Consider the following 18,490-nt stretch of genomic DNA (forward strand, 5'->3'; position numbering starts at 1 on the left):
GGATGGCGGCGTCCGGGCTGGGGAGGGGTGGGGGCAGCCTCGGGGCCCCTCCCCGGGGCTGGGCTGCACGTACGGGCAAGGAGTACATGGTCTTGAGGTGGCTCCGGAACTTCTCGGTGGCTTCGATGAATAAGCTTTCAATGGCAGTCTTCTGGGAACGCAGGTCATTCACCTGGAGAGGGAGGGAGAGACCCGCTGACCCCGCGTTGCCTGGAGCCAGGCGTCTGGGTGGTCACTGCTCTGCCCTGTCCCAGGTCCTTCCCTGGCTCCCCTGGGAACTATTCGGGCCCTCCTGTCAACCCTGGTCTCTCTGGGATCACTTACTGTGGGTGTTGAGCAGCAATCTTGGCTTCCCCAGCTCGGTGCTGGAAACACTTCCCAGTTGTGAGAACCAAAACCATCTGCAGATGTTGCCAAGTGTCCCCTAGGGGCAGACTCAGCTCTGGCTGAGAAACCCTGGTTCAATGGGGCCCTTCCTGCTGCCCGGCACAGGTGCTTACTCCTGGCCACAGCCCAGGACTGGGGCTGCCTCACATAGCCTGATCATTTCAAGATGCCTCCCCCTTTGATGGGTGTCTTAACCCTTTATTGTTCCTATCAGCCTGATGGCTCCCTCTGAAGCTCTCAAATGCTGCTCTGTTGGCTGTGGGGCTGCCTGAAACTGAGGTGTGAACACACCTGATTTCACCTTTACTGCACACGTGACTAAGTCAAGTCAATTGCGACCCCATGGACTGTAGCCCGCCAGGCTCCTCTGCCCATGGGATTCTCCAAGCAAGAATACTGGAGTGGGTTGCCACGCCCTCCTCCAAGGGATCTTCCTGACTCAAGTATGCAGCCCTCATCTCTTACACCTCCTGCACTGGCAGGTGGGTTCTTTACCACTAGCGCCACCTGGGAAGCCCCTCTAGTACACAGTAAGTGCTCAATCATTGCCTTGCACTGAATGCATTTTTTAAAAATAAAATTTTTTTTTTTAATTAATTAATTTGCCTGTGCTGGGTCTTGGGGGCTTCCTAGGTGGCTCAGTGGTGAAGAATCCACCTGCAATTTAGGAGATGTAAGAGAACTGGCTTGGATCCCTGAGTCGGGAAGATCCCTGGGAAAAGGAAATGGCTACCCACTCTTGCCTGGAAAACTCCCTGGACAGAGATTGGTGGGCGACAGTGCACGGGGTTGCAGAGTGTCGCACACAACCGAGCATGCACGCAAGCTGGGTTTTAGTTGTGGCGTGTGGGATCTAGCTCCCTGACCAGGGATTGCACCTGGGCGCCCTGCAGCGGGAGCTCAGTGTCTTAACTGCTGGACCACCAGGGAGGTCCCCAAAAGCGTTCTGGATAAAGTAATTTGTGCACAGTCAGCTGCAGTTGAGTGGTAGGGCGAGGAAAGGCCACAGGACCTAGGAACAGCCTGGTGGCACTTGTGTGTCTGCTGTTCCACTTAGAAGGTTATTCTGGAGGCCAGTGCTTCCTCACGCGGAGAAAACAGCAAAGTGCCCCCAAGGGGCGCCGAGAGACAGCAAACCGAGTGTCTGCAATCGGCAGAGCTCAAGCACTCTGGGCAGGGACTGCAGAAATAGATGCATCTGCCGGGCGCCCAGCCCACGTGACACGCCCGTGTACTCTGGACGACTTTAGCGGGTGAAGGGTGGTGCTAGGTCCCGGAATCAGACGCTTCGGGTATGACCGGCTCCTCACACTCCGTGCAGGCCTTGTAGTAAGGCACACATTTGCCGGTGTGTCAGTATGTGTACCGAACAGGACGACTGCAGGCTACAAGTGATCTCATGGGAATCCTAGCTGGGTTTTGTAGAAAACCAGCAGATGCCAAACACAGACAGAAGCATGTGATCTCCAGAACCTTCTATGTGTTGTAACCATGGACCTGGCCTTTCTGTCCCCACACGATAAGGGCTTTGGTCTGGGGCCGCTCTGCGTGGGGCCCCCGCCCCCAGCGTTCCCAGCCCAGGGCCCCCACCGCCCACCTTGTTGAGCAGGAATTCATCCAGGTACTTGAGCTCATTGGCATTGGTGATCTGGCGGAACACGGACTCTCGCCACTTCTCTGACACCGTGATTTTGCCAATCTTGAGGTTTCGGTTCTTCTTCCCTTTGCCTCCTGGCTCCTTGGGGTGCTTCTCACCTGTGGCATAAGGGTGCTGGTGGCTGGAGGGGACTGGGGGGGAAGGGGGCAGGAGAGGCTGGTAGGCGTGGTGGGTTTCTGGGGAGGACGCGGTCACCAGCATGGGGAACTAGGGCCCCCACGCCCAGCACACTGAGTTCTGTAGCCAAAAAGTGCCTCTGGGGATGGGGACCAGCCTGAAACCGTGTGACCAGGGCTGGCCCACAGCTGACTCAGGTCCCTGCCTGGGACGACCCTCAGTGGACCCAGGGGCTCTGCTCTCCGTCTCTGAATCTGGGAGTCACCAACCTTCTAGATTCTTCTTTGTGGTTGGGGCTTCCAGGATGGCTTGCCCGGGGATGGCGCCCTCTGTCTCTTCTCCACCCTCCGGGCTGAATTTCTTATCCTTGTTCTTGTGAAGGAAAAGTCTCTTAAACGCGGATCTATAGGAGAAAATAGGGGGCTCTGCTTAAGTCTCAGGAAATGAAGGCAGATTTGAGGCCAAAGGAAGGGTCAACCTGCTGTTAATGAGAAATAGCCCTTTCACTGGCTACCACTGGCAGGGGATCCCATTACAAATAAGGTTGGTTTGTGTGAACTGACAGGGGAGTCGGGTGAAGAGATACCGAGCAGATGTCACAGTGTGACCCCATTTTCACGTGTAAAGAAAACTGGGGACTTCCCTGGTGGGCCAGTGGTTACGAATCTGCCTTTAAGTGCAGGGGATGTGGATTCCGTCCCTGGTTGGGGAACCAAGATCCTGCATGCCTCAGGGCAGCTGAGCCCACTCGCTGCAGCTACAGAGCCCTCATGCTAGGCAGCCCTTGAGCCACAACTAGGGAAGGTCATGTGCCTCAGCAAAGAGCCTGCACAGCCAAAGAGAAAAAGAAATCCCCCTCTCCTCCCTCCCCCAAGATATTTTTATAGGCACAAGGTTTCCGTGGGGGGACTCAAAGAATAAACCCCAAATCATATACTGTGGATGCTGGATGTGTGATGGGGCGAATGATGACCACTCGCCAAAGAGTTGTTCATGCGCTAGCCCTCAGGGCTTATGAGCATGACCTCATCTGGGAAAAGGGTCTCTACAGATATGACCACGTGCTATGGACTGAATGTGTCCTCCTAAATCTGTATACTGAAGCCTAACTCCCAGTGTGATGGTGAGAGGGATGCTGTGATAGTTTGGGAGGTAATTAGGTGACGAGGGTGGCGCCCTCATTAATGGGATTAGTTCCCTTTTAAGAGACCCCAGAGAGCTCCCTTGCCACTTCCTCCGTGTGAGGACGCTGTGAAAAGGCCTCTATGAGCCATATACCAAATCTGCTGGCACCCTGATCTTAGACTTCCAGCCTCCAGCTCAGTCTGTAGTGTTTTGTTATAGCGGCCTACATGGACTAAGACACTGAACAACGGATCTTAAGATCCTGAGTCATCCTGGACTCCCCATATGGGCTCTAAAGCCAATGACAAGTTGTCTTCATAAGAGACAGAAAGGGACTTCCCTGGTGGCTCAGTGGTAAAGAATCTGCCTTCCAATGCGGGGGACACAGGTTCGATCCCTGGTTGGGGAACTAAGATCTCACATGCCTCATGGCAACTAAGCCCATGCACCGCAACTACTGAGCCTGAGCATAGCAACCGAGACCCAGCACAGCCAGAAAAAAAAAGGAGAAGAAATGGGAGAGGAGAAGAGTGTCATGTGAAGATGGAGGCTGAGACTGGGGTAGGGGGTGCAGCCACAAGCCGAGGAGCACCTGCCACCCCCAGAAGCGGGAAGAGGCAAGGAGGGGTCCCTCCTTGAGATTCTTTGGAGGAACACACGGCCCTGCCCACGCCCTGATTTCACACTTCTGGCCTCCAGAAAAACGAGAGTACGTTCCTGTTGTTTGAAGTGTCCCTGTTTCCTGTACTTTGTTTTGGCGGTGGGGGTCTCCCCAGAGTCAGGGGCTCTCTCTTCCCACTGCAGTCCACTCCTCACTATCCTCAGGCTCGCATTCAGTGTTTGGATCAAAGCTCCCCAGTCCCAGGGCCCAACCTCTCTGCTCTGTGAACCACCTACATCTCTGTGGCAGGGGCTTTTTGGGGATAAAGCTGTAACCCAGATTTTGCAATTCAAAGACCTGGAGGGTTCCCTGACATGGGGATGGGGGTGCTGGGAGCCAGTAATGATTCTGTTCGTGCGTGCTGACTCGCTTTGGTCGTGTCTGACTCTGCAACCCTATGGACTGGAGCCCACCAGGTTCCTCTGTGCATGGGATTCTCGAGGCAAGAATACTGGAGTGGGTTGCCACGCCCTCCTCCACGGGATCTTCCCGACCCAGGGATTGAGCCTGAGTCTCTTATGTCTCCTCCATTAACAGGTGGGTTCTTTACCACTGGTGCAACCTGGGAAGCCCGGGAATTACTCCATAAATGGCCAAAGGACACTGCCTGTGGCCTCAGGGGGGGTGGCCCACACTGTCTCCAGGCTTCAGTGGGAATCATTTCACCCCGATGCGGCAACAGTCTGTGCTCCATGTGGGTTTCTCTTCATGGAACTGCCAAGTAAATGCCCCCCAACTGAGCTTCCTAAGTGTAACTGGCTTATGGGAATTCCCTGGCAGTCCAGTGGTGAGGACTCGGCACCTTCGCTGCTGAGGGGTCAGAGTCAATCCCTGGTCAGTCCACTAAGAGCCTGCAAACCAAGTGGCCAAAAAAAGCAGCAGCGGCCAGAGCAGGACTGGCTTAGGAGATGAGACCAATGTGAGCCTGAAGGCCCCGGACACGCTGGGTGTACCCAAGCGCCCCTCCCCCCAAAGCCCTACACCTACTTAGACTCGGCAGAGCCTGGGGACAGGCTGGCGTCCGCCCCTGAGGCTGCGTCGGCCGACTTCTTTTTCTGGATGGCCAGCTTCTTCGTGCTGGGCTCCCCATCTGTTTCTGCAGAAGGCTGTAGGGGAGCGGGGCTGGGTGAGCAGAGGCTGGCGGCCTCGATAGAGGGAAAGCAGGGATTCCCCCGGTGCCGCCGTGCCTTCTATCCACTGTTCGCTTCTGGTGGTGCCAGGGCAGCGGAGATGGAAGTGGGCTTGGACCCTCAGGGGTGGGAACCGCCGCCTGAAGCTTTACCTGAGTCTTGGTCTGGGATGGGGACAGGAGGAGCTTGGAGACGTCACTCGCGGAAAAGGAGACGCGCCTCTCCCTGTGAGATCACAGAAATGCGGCCTTTACTGACAAGGGGGAGCAGGACAAGGGGGGCTGTCGGGCCTGGGGGAGGGGTGGTGCTCCTGCATCTGGTGGGTGGAAACTGGGGATGCTGCTCTGTACCTCACGGGGTTCAGGACGGCCCCCACCACAGAGATGGGGCCGGCCCCAGAGGCCTGTCATCCCGGGGCCAAGAAAGCCTGTCCTGGCAGAAGGTCTGTGTCTTCCTTCACCTCTTCTTTCCTTTGGAGAAGCCAGCCTCTGCGACAAGGGGCTGGGTCTTGGAGTCACTGATATTTATGATATTTAGCTTACTAGAGGTCCAGGGTCTACAGTTTTTCCAGTAGTCACATATGGATGTGACAGTTGGACCATAAAGAAGGCTGAGGACTGAAGCATGGATGCTTTTGAACTGTGGTGTTCAAAAAGACTCCTGAGAGTCCCTTGGACTGCAAGGAGATTGAACCAGTCAATCTTAAAGGAAATCAACCTTGGATATTCACTGGAAGGACTGATACTGAAGCTCCAATACTTTGGAGCCACGTGACGTGAAGAGCCAAAGCATTGGAAAAGACCCTGAAGCTGGGAAAGACTAAGGGCAGGAGGAGAAGGGGGCGACGGAGGATGAGATGGTTGGACGGCATCACCGACTCAATGGACATGAGTTCGAGCAAACTCTGGGAGATGGTGAAGGACAGGGAAGCCCGACGAGGTGCAGTCCATGGGGTCGTGAAGAACTGGCCACAACTTAGCAAATGAACAAGGAGAAGAAGGGGTCCAAGTGTGTCGAGAGCCGCTCCTGCAACCTCTAGGTGCATGTGCGCAATCACCCCCACCCGTTGATGAGGAAACTGAGGCCCAGGCAGGCTGCAGAGGGGGGAACCTCAACCCGAGGGGCCACCCCCCACAAGGCTGGAGCTGGGGGAACCTCAACCCGAGGGGCCACCCCCCACAAGGCTGCAGGCTTTCTGTGTGAATAGCAATCATTTGGGCAGGGGCTTCGTCTTTCCCAACCTTCCCTCCGGCACCCTGCTTCCCTGGGGCTGCTGCCCACCTGGTGTCGGCTCTCGGGCACTGAAACGCACGTGTTTCTGAGATGTACGAGGCTGTGCATGGCTGTACAGCCACCCCCACTTCCCCAGCACCCCCAGCCCTCGCTCGGACAAAGGAGGGTGCAGGCTTACTCTGTGGGTGTTAGGGTGGCCCCCACGGCCCGGTGCCGCTCGCTGAGGTCCAGGGACTGACTCAGCATGGTGTTGCTGCCCATGGTCATCAGCTTTTTGCCCCGCCATAGCTCCACGGCGTTGGCCAGCCGCTCAGCGTCAGGGTCCCGGTACCGCTGAATCTGTGTGGAGCCTCCAGGACTGTCGGGCCTGTCCTGGGCCCTGGGGCTGACCCCTGGCTTGCTCTTGTCTTTGGGGGTCTCCGGGGTGGCACTGGGACCCAGCACGGCGACCCTGGTGTCCAGGGCCAGGCTGGTGGGTCGTTCCTCGTGGCTGGGCCTGGGGCTCCCAGCCTGGGCTTCTCCCGAGTCTGGGCTGCTCGGCGGGGCCTGTGGGGGCACCTGAGGCTGCTTCTTGGGGGCCGCCATCTCCATCTCAGTCCTGGCATCCGAAGGGCTTTCATCTTCCCTGCCCTCCTTTGTGTCTTCCGGGAGGCTCTCCTCTGACCCTGGGACAGCCTTTCCAGAAAGTTCTCTGAGGGTGTGCTCGTCCTTGCAGGACTGGATGTGCTTGTTCTGGAGCTTCACGTGCTCCAGCCCCCGCTGTCGCCGTGACTCACGCTTCTCTCGGCTGCGGGGCACTTTCTCGCGACCTTCACCCGCATGTTTCTGGGTTGGGGGCGCCTTCTCCACGCTCGGGACCTCCTTCTCAGGTTGGCAGCTCTCGGCTGGGGGAGCCCCGTCGTTGGGCCATACCTCAGGCTCCAGGTCCAAAGGCTCGCCCTCCGTGGAGGGTTCTAGGCCCCGCTCAGGTTCTGGGCCAGCTGCCTGGGCCAGCCCGGCCTCGGCGGTTTCCTCCTTCGCAGCTTGCTCGGCTTCCCTCTCCTTCTCTTCAGCTTTCTGCTTCTCCTCCACCATCTGGCTGAAGCTGGTGGGGCGGGGGAGGAAAGGAGGTGGGTTCAGGAGCAAATCCACCCAGGGCATTGGGGAACCCTGTTCCACCTGCAGGTACAGGGCTGGGGGGCCAGGCTCCCCCTCTGCCAAGGGGTGAGACCCTGGCCCCCAGAGATGCTTCTTGAAAGGTGGCCCCATCCTTAGCCAGGAAAAGGGGGAGAGAGGGAATAGCCTCGTGTTGTCATGGGCACTGCTGCCTAATGGGTTCAGTGAAAAAAGTGAAAAGTGCTGGTTGCTCAGTCGGGTCTGACTCTATGGACTGTACCCCATGGACTGTAGCCCGCCAGGCTCCTCTGTCCATGGGATTCTCCAGGCAAGAATACTGGAGTGGGTAGCCATCTCTTTCTCCAGGGGACCTTCCTGACCCAGGGATTGAACCTGGGTCTCCTGCATTGCAGGCAAATTCTTTACCATCTGAGCCATCAGGGTCGGGGGGCCTTTATTAGGTTTGCTGCAGGAGGGATCTATTCGGAACTCCCTGAACTCCTCTGGAGCCCCTGGCCTGGTGGACTCCCTGTGAATGGGGACGGGGGGCCCCCTGAGGGTTGGTCCCAGTGGCCTGGATCCTCTGAGCCCAGGTGGTTCTGCTCAGTGGCTGGGGTGGGCAGGTGCAGTGGGAGAAGGGGGGGGTCCTCTAGCAGAGACTGAGGGCTACCAATGGTGATCTGGGGTTGCCACAGGTGCCACCTGCCAGCCCCTCCTCAGCCTCCTTGCATCCAGACAGGGACATCCTGACAGCTCTACCGGCCAGGTGGTATCTCAGGTAGCGCCTGAGTGTTGAGTGGGTGGAATGTTCTGGGGGGTTGGGTGGGAGGTGCTTGGGCCCATTCTGCTCACCTCTTGCGCTGCAGGTGCCCCCGGCAGAGACTCTGGAGGCGGATGATGCTCTGTCTCTGGCGCCGGTAGGCTGCCCGCTGCCGGTAGCCCCTCCACGCGGCCTGGAGGAACACGGCCGCCTGCGTCCTCTCCAGTGCCCGGCGGACGCGGTAGGACCGCCAGCAGGCCTGAGAGTGGAGGGGGCGTTCAGGGGCTGGGTGCGCGTGGCCCCGGCCAGCCTCGCCACCCGCCCCGCGGGTCCCCTTGGCACCTGGATTGTGATGGCCGCCCGCCGCGTCTGCAGGAAGTGCCTGCGCTCCAGCACCATCCGGAACCAGCTCTGCAGCAGCAGGATCTTCCGCACGACCTCCCGGTGCAGGGTCTCCTGCAGGGCCTGCCGCTCCGTCTCCTTCAGAAAGACCTGGGGGCGGGCACAGGAAGGGTCAGCGAGCCTCCAGCACCCCTGTACTCAGGTCTGCTCAGCCCACTCGGCAGTGAGCGAGACCGAGCTGGTGTACTGACTACTGACCTGACGAAGAGGAAGTTTTTTAAAAAAAAATACATGTTGAGATAGAATTCCCAGAACATAAAATGAACCATTTAAAGTGAATAATTTGGTGGCATTTAGTATTTTCAAGCTCTTGTGCAGCGGTCACCTCTATCCAGCTATGAAACATGTCATCACTCCCAGGGGAAACTCCGTATCCATTAGTAGTCACTTCCTAATCCCCCTCCCTCAGCCCCTGGCAACCCCTAATCTGCTGTCTTATTTTAAAAAAATTTTTTGGGGAGTCACGTCACACAGCATGTTGGATCTTAGTCCCCGAACCAGGACTGAACCTGCATCCCTTCCACTGGAAGTGCAGAGTCTTAACCACTGGACCACTAGGGAAGCCCCAGCTTTCCGTTTTTATCGATTTACCTGTTCAGGACATTTCATATAAACTGGATCATACACCAGAGGACCTTTTGTGCCTGGCTTCTTCCACTCAGCATAACATTTTCAAGGTTCATCCACGTAAGTGTATATCAGAGCTGAATAAGATTCCACTATGTGAATGGCCCACGTTTTCTTTATTCATCATCTGCTCATGGACACACGGGCTATTTCTACCCTTTGGCAATTGTGACTAGAACTGTGCCGCTATGAATGCACACGTACTAGAATGTTTGCACGTTTTCAGTTCTTTTGGGTTTATATCTAGCAGAGGAACTGCTGGGTCACCTGGTAACTCTACGTGATTAACTTGCTGGGGAGTTGTGAGACATCACAAAGGTTACTGACCAGTCCCTTGAACGCTCTGTGCTATGGTATGATAGTTCCTAGCCTACAAATGAGAAACTGAGGAACTGATGCCTGAGCCCGACACCTTAAGTCTGTCCCTCTGCCTTCCAGGAAGAAATAACGTGCTGTACCCCAAGAAATGTTACTTCCTCAGCAGACCCCTTATTTTCCAGGGAGTGGTGTGGGCTGTGTGAGGACCCCGTGTGGAGTGGAAGGTATGGGTGCCAGGGCCCTCCGAGGGCTGCGATTGCGGACCTTGGTCTTGCCAATCTGGTAGCTCCTCTTGTCTATGTCCATCTTCTCCAGCAGGGCAGAGATGACCTCCCTGCAGGGCTGGGCATTCTTCGGGAGAAGCACCTGGAACTGCTCCGTGAAATCCTGGGTGATTTTCGGTAAGAAAGGAGAATCTACGTGAGGGTTTCTGCCACCACAAAGAACAGGGCTCTAGCAACTCCCCGGTCAAGGCGTTTCCGAAGCCACAACTTGGATTGATATGAATAGTGTTGACAAAACTAAGATCTGGGACTTTCTGAAATAGTCTGAAGCTTAAGAAAGACTGTCGCAGACATGGAGCACTGGATCTTTCAGTCAGTGGGAGAGTGACCATCATCACGAGGACCTGCTGGCTGGGGCATTGTTGGGGGAGAGCCAGAAGATGAAGTTGACTGTGGGGGGGCTCACAGTCTGTGATTCATTAGAGGGCTGAACCATAGCTGGAAGTATGCTTTTTTTTTTTTCCACTGCATGGCATGTGGGATCTAAGTTTCCCGACCAGGGATTGAATCCGCATTCCCTGCAGTAGAAAAGCAGCATCCTAACTACTGGACCACAAGGAAAATTCCCAAGGTATGCCCCCTGACCTTTTTTTGGCCATGCTGTGCAGCATGTGAGATGCTATGTCCCAAATCAGGGAACAAACCTGTGCCCCGGGCATTGGGAGCATGGAGTCTTAACCACTGGACCATCAGAGAAGTCCTGGTATGCCCTTTTAAGTAAACAGTTATGCTGAATTTTTAATAGCCAATCATGAGTGAAACACACCAGCATTTTCTCCCTTTTCAGCAATTTGCCTTTCCTGTTTATGCAGATCAGAAAGATGATATTCCCGTTTCTGAGGATGAGAAGAGGGAGGCATGCCACAATGAAGCCATGTACCTGAGGCCACGCAGGTAAAGCTGGAATGGGGACCAGGGGCTTCCACCTCTAGGTTCAGGCTCAGTGCTCACTCAAGCACTACACAGCTGCTGCCAGCTCCCCGCATAAGCCAAGGGTTCTCCACCTGGGCTATGCTAACCCCGGGGGATGTTTGGTGTTAAATGGAGACACCTTGGGTTGTTAGAACTCAGGGGAATAGTGTTCCTGGCATCTTATGGGTGGAGGTCAGGGATGCTATTCAATATGCAATGGTGCACAGGGTGGCCCTCATCACAGAGCATACTGCTGCTGCTGCTAAGTCACTTCAGTCGTGTCCGACTCTGTGCAACCCCATAGACGGCAGCCCACCAGGCTCCCCCGTCCCTGGGATTCTCCAGGCAAGAACACTGGAGTGGGCTGCCATTTCCTTCTCCAATGCATCAAAGTGAAAAGTGAAACTGAAGTTGCTCAGTCATGCCTGACTCTGTGTGACCCCACGGACTGCAGCCTACCAGGCTCCTCTGTCCACCGGATTTTCCAGGCAAGAGTACTGGAGTGGGGTGCCATTGCCTTCTCCCCACAGAGCATGACCCAGCCCCAACCGTCAATGATGATATAGTTGAAAATCTGTTGAAATTTCGTCTTCACCAGTTTGGTGTTACTAGTGATTCTCTGGTTTCTAGAAAGCCCAGGGACCCTGAAGTCATTTCCTTGGGTCTCAGTTTCCATATTGGGAAAACTGGAACCAGGGCCCCCTTGCAGCTGGCTGGCAGAATAAAAGAGCTGGGTATAAAAGTGTCTATTACAAGCACAGAGACAAGTCAATATCTTGTAATAACCTGTAATGGAAAATAATCTGAAAAATAATATATGTGTATACATATAACTTGGAGAAGGCAATGGCAACTCACTCTAGTACTCTTGCCTGGGCGGAAGAGCCTGGTGGGCTGCAGTCCATGAGGTCGCTAAGAGTCAGACACGACTGAGTGACTTCACTTTCACTTTTCACTTTGATGCACTGGAGAAGGAAATGGCAACCCACTCCAGTGTTCTTGCCTGGAGAATCCCAGGGACGGGGGAGCCTGGTGGGCTGCCGTCTATGGGGTTGCACAGAGTCAGACACAACTGAAGTGACTTAGCAGCAGCATACGTATAACTGAGTCACCTTGCTGTGTACCTGAAACACTGTAAGTCAACTATATTTCAATAAAATATATATATATTAAGAAAAAAGTAAAGATTAGAGAAAGAAAAAAAAAGTGCCTATTACAGAGAATGCTCAATAAAGGGCCAAGTTACACAGGGATCTGCTTGTGTGATTCCCTCTTCCCTGTTTGGTTTAACAAGCCTCCTGTGAGGAACTAGGCCCCCACCCCCCAACTATGAGAAAGAAAGATCTGGTATAAATACCAACTGTTACTGTTGTTAGTCGCTTAGTCGCGTCCAACTTTTTTGTAGACCCCCATGGACTTCAGCCCGCCAGGCTCATCTGTCCATGAGATTTCCCAGGCAAGAATACTGGAGTCGATTGCCATTTCCTTCTCCAGGGGATTTTCCCTACTCGGGGATTAGTATCACGGTGGAGAAACTCTGATGGAAAGTAACCTGCCAGGCTCAGGCTCCAGAGAAGTGTTCTCTCTGGAGGTGGCCAGTGTCCCAGATAGCCATACGCGTGCATGAGTGTATCCTACCTGAAACGTGTACTTGGCGCTGTAGCCTGACCTCCGAATCCGCACAGTCTCCAACATGCCTGTGTAGCGCAGCTGCTGCAGCACCAGCTCATCATCGAAACACAGCTCTTTCTGAAATGCGATTGAGCGGTCAGGGAAGACGTATGCAGGTGGCTAGGGACAGGCAGCCCTGGGAGGAGGTGCTGATTCCCATGTGACTGCCATCCCTCTGGACTACAGATATGGATGCAGTCAGCACACACCCATGGGCTGGGGCTGGTCTGGGAATTATCCCCAGCCTGGCAGCTGCGGGCACCTGGTTTTTCTCTTTGCCTCAGTGATAGCTGAGGCATTCATCTCTTCTAGGAAACATGGCATCTGATCTGCTCTATTCCCTGCTGTCTGGGAGACAGATACTACTTCTCACTGCCTAACTGAAGATAACTTGGTGCAAAGATTTATTTCCTAAAGGCCCCTTCCCAAACCTATGTTGAACTCATACCCCGTGCCAGGGATCAGGACGAGTACTGGGGATCTAGCAGAAAGAACACATGGCTGGGCCGTGGGAGGTGTTACAGGAGGGGGGACCCTGGACCACGCCTTGAGAGCTGAGAAGAGGACAGGTAGGGGAGGAGGGCAGGAAGCAGCCAGGTGAAGACCCAGAGGAGAAAGGGGAGCCCAAGCCACAGACAGCAGGGAGGTGCTTGCTGCTGGAGGGTTGGGGGTGAGGGGGAGGAGAGGCTGAAATGAGGTGGGTTCAGTGAGCGTTCAGCCCAGAGCTCGCGGGCCTGGACACCACGCTGGTGCGTGTTATTTTAAGTGGAGGGAGGGAAGGGAAGGGCATGAGGCGAGGGATGTCATGACAGGGTAGGAGGGGCTTCTGGTATCTGGTGGGCTCTCCAAGACTGGAGAGAATGCTCCTCAGAACCCTAAGGAGCACAGGACAGATGCACAACAGCAAAGAATAGGCCGTGAGCATGGCTCCTGCCCAGAGCAGGTGTTGGTGGAGTGTCTTCTGAGCTGTCCAATGTCGAGGCAAAATCCAAACAGGTGGGGCAGGTGGGCCTGATTCTGCAGCTGGCGGAAGGTGGGGGTGGGGACAGAAACCTCCGAGATGCTGTCGCTGGGGGACCAGGAATGGGTGGGGGAGGAGGAGGCAGCCTGAGTCCAGGTCCTCGCCTGGTGATGGAAGCCTTGGCACCTGGCAGGGCCAAGCTGGGCTCTGGAGGTTAGCGGAACATCCCAGGAGCAGGGAAGAAGAACAGAAACAGGAAGAGCAGAGACAGAGTGTGGGTGAACAGTCACCAGGATGTCCTTGCTTAGAGATCCGCTCATGCACGGGAGAGAGCCCAGGTCCTGAATGGCTCCAGCAAAGTTCTTGAGGGCACAGAATCGCCAGTGGACCTCTGGGGTGAAGAAAGCCTGGCAGCAGGGGCTGAACTGGCTGCTGGGGCCCCTCTGGTGCTCTGTCCTCCCAGGAAGTTCAGGATAAGCATCAGGCTCTGGGCTCCTGTTTTCTGACCTCAACCTCTCCCATCTGGCACATTTTCTGCGCTGACTGCTTTGGGGATATATCTGAAGAACACCCTGGCCTGTCTGTCCTCAAGCCAGCTTTCTCTGGGGCCCCTCCATGTTCCAGCGTATGTGTACTCAGTCGCTTCAGTCATGTCTGACTCTTTGCGACCCCATGGACTGTAGCCCGCCAGGCTCCTCTGTCCATGGGATTCTCCAAGCTAGAATACTGGAGAGGGTTGCCGTGCCCTCCTCCAGGGGATCTTCCCGATCCAGGGATTGAACCTGGGTTTCTTGCATTGCAGGTGGATTCTCTACAGCTGCGCCACTGGGGAATCCCCCATGTTCCAGAGGATGTCTCTATTCCTGGCTGGTCACTACATGGCCCCGGCTGTCTCCTGCTGATCCCTGCCACCCCCGGCTAGCTAGAGCACACTTTTGAAATACGTGTCCAACGAGGCCAGGAACCATGGCTGATAGCAGAACCAGCTTCTTCCAGTCCTCGGAACCTGTGTGGACACTTGCTTCCTCCAGGTGGACACTCTCCTGACCAACCCACCTGACTCCCAGCACTCCCCCACCCCTAGACACACAGTAACACTGCCTGCCAATCTCCGGACCTGGGCTTGGCTTTCGCCTCCCTGGAGCTGGGGGAGCCCCTCACCTTCTCAGCGTTGGAGCGAATGCAGCGGATGAAGAAGGGCTCTGCCTTCCCCAGTGCCTCCAGGAGCTTATTCAGGGAAGTCTGAGGAGAGAGACGGGGGAAGGTGTTGGGCTGGGACCCCCTCAGGGGCACGTCCTTCAAGGGAAGGGGATCCGGTCACCTTCCTGCAGCAGCGGGGGTGTATCTGTGCTGGCAGGGGACAGGGGAGGTTGCATCAGGAGGCTATGCTAACCCAGAGGGCCCCCAAGGGAGCTGTGGGTCCCCATGGCCGAGGGCTGCCATGTCTCTGTCTCAGGTGAAAAGGGTGGGGAAGGTGGTGGGATCAGACTGACTCTTTCTAGGGATTTAAATCACATGTCAAAGGAGGCCAGGAACCCTGGTTAGTAACAGAACCCGTCTCCTCCTGCCCCCACGGAAATGTCAGCACCAGCTGGCGACCACCCTCCTATCAGAGGTTGAGCTCTGCAGGGCCTCACTTCCAAGTGCCTAAATTCTAAGAATCCCAAACTGTTCCTTTGGTTCCTTCAGCCTTAGAAGTACAAGCTCCTTCCCATGGTTACTGTCTCAATGGTCTCTCTCTGTTCCCCTTCTGCCTTTTCAGTCCTCTAGTACCTGTTTAACCAGTTCCATATGTTAAATTCTCTGATTGAAAAAAAAAAAGTCAGCCTCAGAAGGGATCATGGTTGCAGTGATGTTGGTCTCTGGCCTGCTATTTCCAAAAGGGCATTGTGGGAGTTTCTAAATGATGTATTATATATATACATACACACATAAAAGCTGAAGTGGAAACAAAAGACTTAGATTGTGGAGAATGGGAAGGAACAGAAAAGTTAATGGTGAGAGCCTGCGGCCATCTGTTGTTTAGTTGCTAACTCATGTCCGACTCCTGCGACCCCAATGACTGTAGCCCACTGGGCTCCTCTGTCCATGGGATTTTCTAGGCAAGAACACTGGAGTGGGTGGCCATTTCCTCCTCCAGGGGATCTTCCTGACCCAGGGATTGAACCTGCATCTCCTGCATTGGCAGGCGGATTCTTTACCACTGAGCCACCAGGGAAGCCCTCATTGGCCACTGGACTCCACTGAAAGAAAGAAAAATGTGTCCCTGAGCTTCCTGGCAACCAGGGCAAACAGGGAAGTGTGATCTCAGGCCACAGTGCAGTGTTCACATTAACTCACAGGCTGACTCATGACTCTTTCAAGATGGTGGTTCTCCACCAAGGGTGACTGTGTTCCCCCAGGGAGCCTTGGCACTATCTGGAGACATTTCGGTAGTCATGTCTGGACAACGGTACCGGCATCGGGTGGGTGGAGGCCAGCAATGTTGCTCAACGGCCCACGACACACTGCATGGCCCTCACCGCGGAGAATAACCCCACCCCAAATGGCAAACGGTGCTGCAGTCAGAACGCTGGGGACAATGAGAAGCGCCCTGTGCTGGGCGAGTTTTGGCCCAGCCACGTGAGTGCCAGGCAGAGCTCAGCGGCCCCTCCCACCCCGCCGGGCCGCCCACCTGGAACTGGGCACTGATGCTGGGCGGCTTCTTCTTCTTGTGCAGGTGTAGCAGGGACTTGGTGGTGCGGTCGTGCAGGGTCATACTGATAATCAGCTTCAGGGATTTGGAGTCCAGCAGGTTCTAGGACAGAATTGCAGGGTCTGGCCTGCCCTCCCAAAGCCCCAGGGGGCACTGGGAAGCATCTTGTGCTGCCCCAGAGCCAGGATAATGCCCCCCTGGGGTGGCAGCTCTTAGGCTCAGTCTGGGGGCTGTGCTGTCAGAGATGGGGTTGGGGCAGGAGGGCCTGGTGGGCAGCGCTGGTGACCTGACTGGGGGCTGAGCCTGAGCTGCGACCTAGGCGGCACCTAAGAGGGTGCCGCCTCCTAGAGGGCTGATTACATCCGCCTGTGGCCTGAGTGCCCAGAAACCAAGAGCTGCGGAGTGCTGGCTTCCCTCTGTGCAGCTCGAGGCACGCCAAGCACCCCCCATTGCTGTGAGTGCTCATCCGGCCAGGCTTCCTGTGGGCCAGCCCTCACTGTCAATACAAGGTGGGGGGCCTTAGTGCTGTCCCACCTGTTGGCTAGACCAAGTGGACTGAGCAGTCGCTCTAATTTCAGAATCCCTCAGCACGCTGTACGCGCAGACCAGAGAGGGCACTTGGGTGCACCTGACCCAAGGCTGGCTGCTGGGGTCTAGGCTGCCAGCAACGCACAGCTGCCCCCTTCCCAACAGGACCACCCTGGCTGACAGGCCTCGTCTCCCTGGATGCCCAGGAGGTGACAAGGCCCATCCCACCCTCTTGGGGTTGGCTTGCAGCTAAAGACACCCAACGTGGGGACATGACAGGAGGGTCCCATCGCCTCTTGGTGAGATAAGCTCTGTGGTACGGCTGCCACTCCTGGGTTCCCTGGGATCCGGCTGAGCCCATTTCCTGCCCTCCCCGACCTCAGGTTTCCCCTGGGAGTTCCCCGCTGTACACCACTTGTGCCAAGACCACATCACAGGCCCTGCTTCTAGAAAACCCAAACAAAGACCCCTCTGTGTCATTTCAACAGGAGATAGTTTTTCAGAGGGGAAAGGGGAGAGGGAAGGAAAGAGAAGGAATTAGAGAAGCTCGAGAAGGTAAAAGCCCCCGCCCCAACCCACTTTCTGGAAACAGGACGCGAGCCAGTTGCTCGTGAGGCGGTGTTGGGCGGTATTGTGTGTGTTTACCTTTGGAATGATCTGCTTTTGTTTGATACCTTTACTTTTCCTGTCAAAATATTAAAAATGGTTTTGTGAACAGAAGGAACGCAGTGTCTGGCTCTGGGTTAGTTCAGCAAGCCACGCCTGGCGGGTTAGATGGAGCGAGAACAGAGAGAGCGACAGAGCCCAGAGGCACAAGTGCAACGAGGCCGCCGCCTCGCCAGGACTGTGCGCACCCGCCTCACTGGGCCAGCGGCTGCCCCTGAGGCGGCAGGGGCCCCTGGGTGTCGGGGGGGATCTGGTGGATCTCACAGAATGGCAGTGAGACGTCCCAAAGGGGCTTCGAGGGGCCCCACGCAGCTCTGAGCCTACCAGGTGTCCCAGCTCTACTTGCTAGGTGTTGGGAACCATTAAAGCGGTCTGAAGACCCTTCTGGAGCCCCTGCCCTCGTGGCCAGGTCAGGGGTCTGCCTCTCAAAGAACTGAGATAGGGCCTGGGTGTATGCGTGCCTTATAGACTTGAACTGGCAGAAGGTTAAAAAACGAAAGCTGATCTTTTTGGCCAAGGGAGTGGGGAGCGCCCACACATTCGTAGACACTTTACGGAATCTTGCAGACAAGAAAAGATTTTTTAAAAAATTGCAGCCTGGGCAGTTTCTAAGACCCACTGAGGAAATGGTTCCCTGCGGATCTGCCAGAGGCTTGGCTCTGAGGCTCTTTGCGTCGTTTCACGTTTGTCCCCGTGGGGTGGAACGAGGCATCATAAAAATGACTTTGCAAACAGGCATCACTGCAGGCACAAGCTTTGTTCTCGGTTGCCTGAGCCCTAAGCAGCTGCTGGTGCCCACTGGTTGAGGTGGCTGCCTGCTGGGTAGGAGGGTATGGAAACTGTCACCCCTGCTTTGCAGACAGAGGGTGAATGCTGACCGCACTCAGGTCAAACAGTGATGGGGGGGGGGCTCCAAATCTCATCTGTGTAGCTTCCGGCCCTTTCTACCGCATCACACCCACAAAGCAGGGTCATGGGATGCGCAGAGGTCCTCAAGGACCTCAGGGTGTGCACACCCTGCCTCTGAGGCTTCTTTATAAGCTCATAGTGACAAAGGCCGGGCTGGGGGGAAGCGAGCCTTGCTCGGCAGGTTTGGGGGAAGAAAATCAGCTGCTTCGTGGCAGGAGCATTGCTGGGAAGCTGTGCTGGACACTGGGGGGCTGACGAGGATTCGGGTCGGGGTGCAGACACTAGGGCGGGAGTATGCCGAGGGCCACTTAGCGACGGCGGCGTGAGGACAGGACCACAAGACAGCGCAGCA

General features: G+C 55.8%; 1 protein-coding gene across 2 annotated transcripts in view; it reads right to left on the bottom strand.

Annotated features, from left to right (window-relative positions):
* Positions 1–18,490, bottom strand: part of MYO9B (myosin IXB) — a 107,506-nt gene that overhangs the window by 8,576 nt on the left and 80,440 nt on the right. For both annotated transcript variants that reach the window (XM_052642840.1, XM_052642839.1), the window contains 13 exons: positions 17,209–17,248; positions 16,015–16,137; positions 14,502–14,582; positions 12,347–12,457; positions 9,777–9,899; positions 8,508–8,657; positions 8,258–8,424; positions 6,489–7,394; positions 5,230–5,302; positions 4,935–5,053; positions 2,431–2,564; positions 1,985–2,142; positions 74–172 (listed from right to left, as the gene is read on the bottom strand). In XM_052642840.1, coding sequence (XP_052498800.1) covers positions 74–172; positions 1,985–2,142; positions 2,431–2,564; positions 4,935–5,053; positions 5,230–5,302; positions 6,489–7,394; positions 8,258–8,424; positions 8,508–8,657; positions 9,777–9,899; positions 12,347–12,457; positions 14,502–14,582; positions 16,015–16,137; positions 17,209–17,248 — 2,284 coding nt within the window. The remainder of the gene's footprint in view (positions 1–73; positions 173–1,984; positions 2,143–2,430; positions 2,565–4,934; positions 5,054–5,229; positions 5,303–6,488; positions 7,395–8,257; positions 8,425–8,507; positions 8,658–9,776; positions 9,900–12,346; positions 12,458–14,501; positions 14,583–16,014; positions 16,138–17,208; positions 17,249–18,490) is intronic.

Source organism: Budorcas taxicolor, chromosome 7 (assembly GCF_023091745.1).
Source record: "Budorcas taxicolor isolate Tak-1 chromosome 7, Takin1.1, whole genome shotgun sequence".
Lineage (NCBI taxonomy): Eukaryota > Metazoa > Chordata > Mammalia > Artiodactyla > Bovidae > Budorcas > Budorcas taxicolor.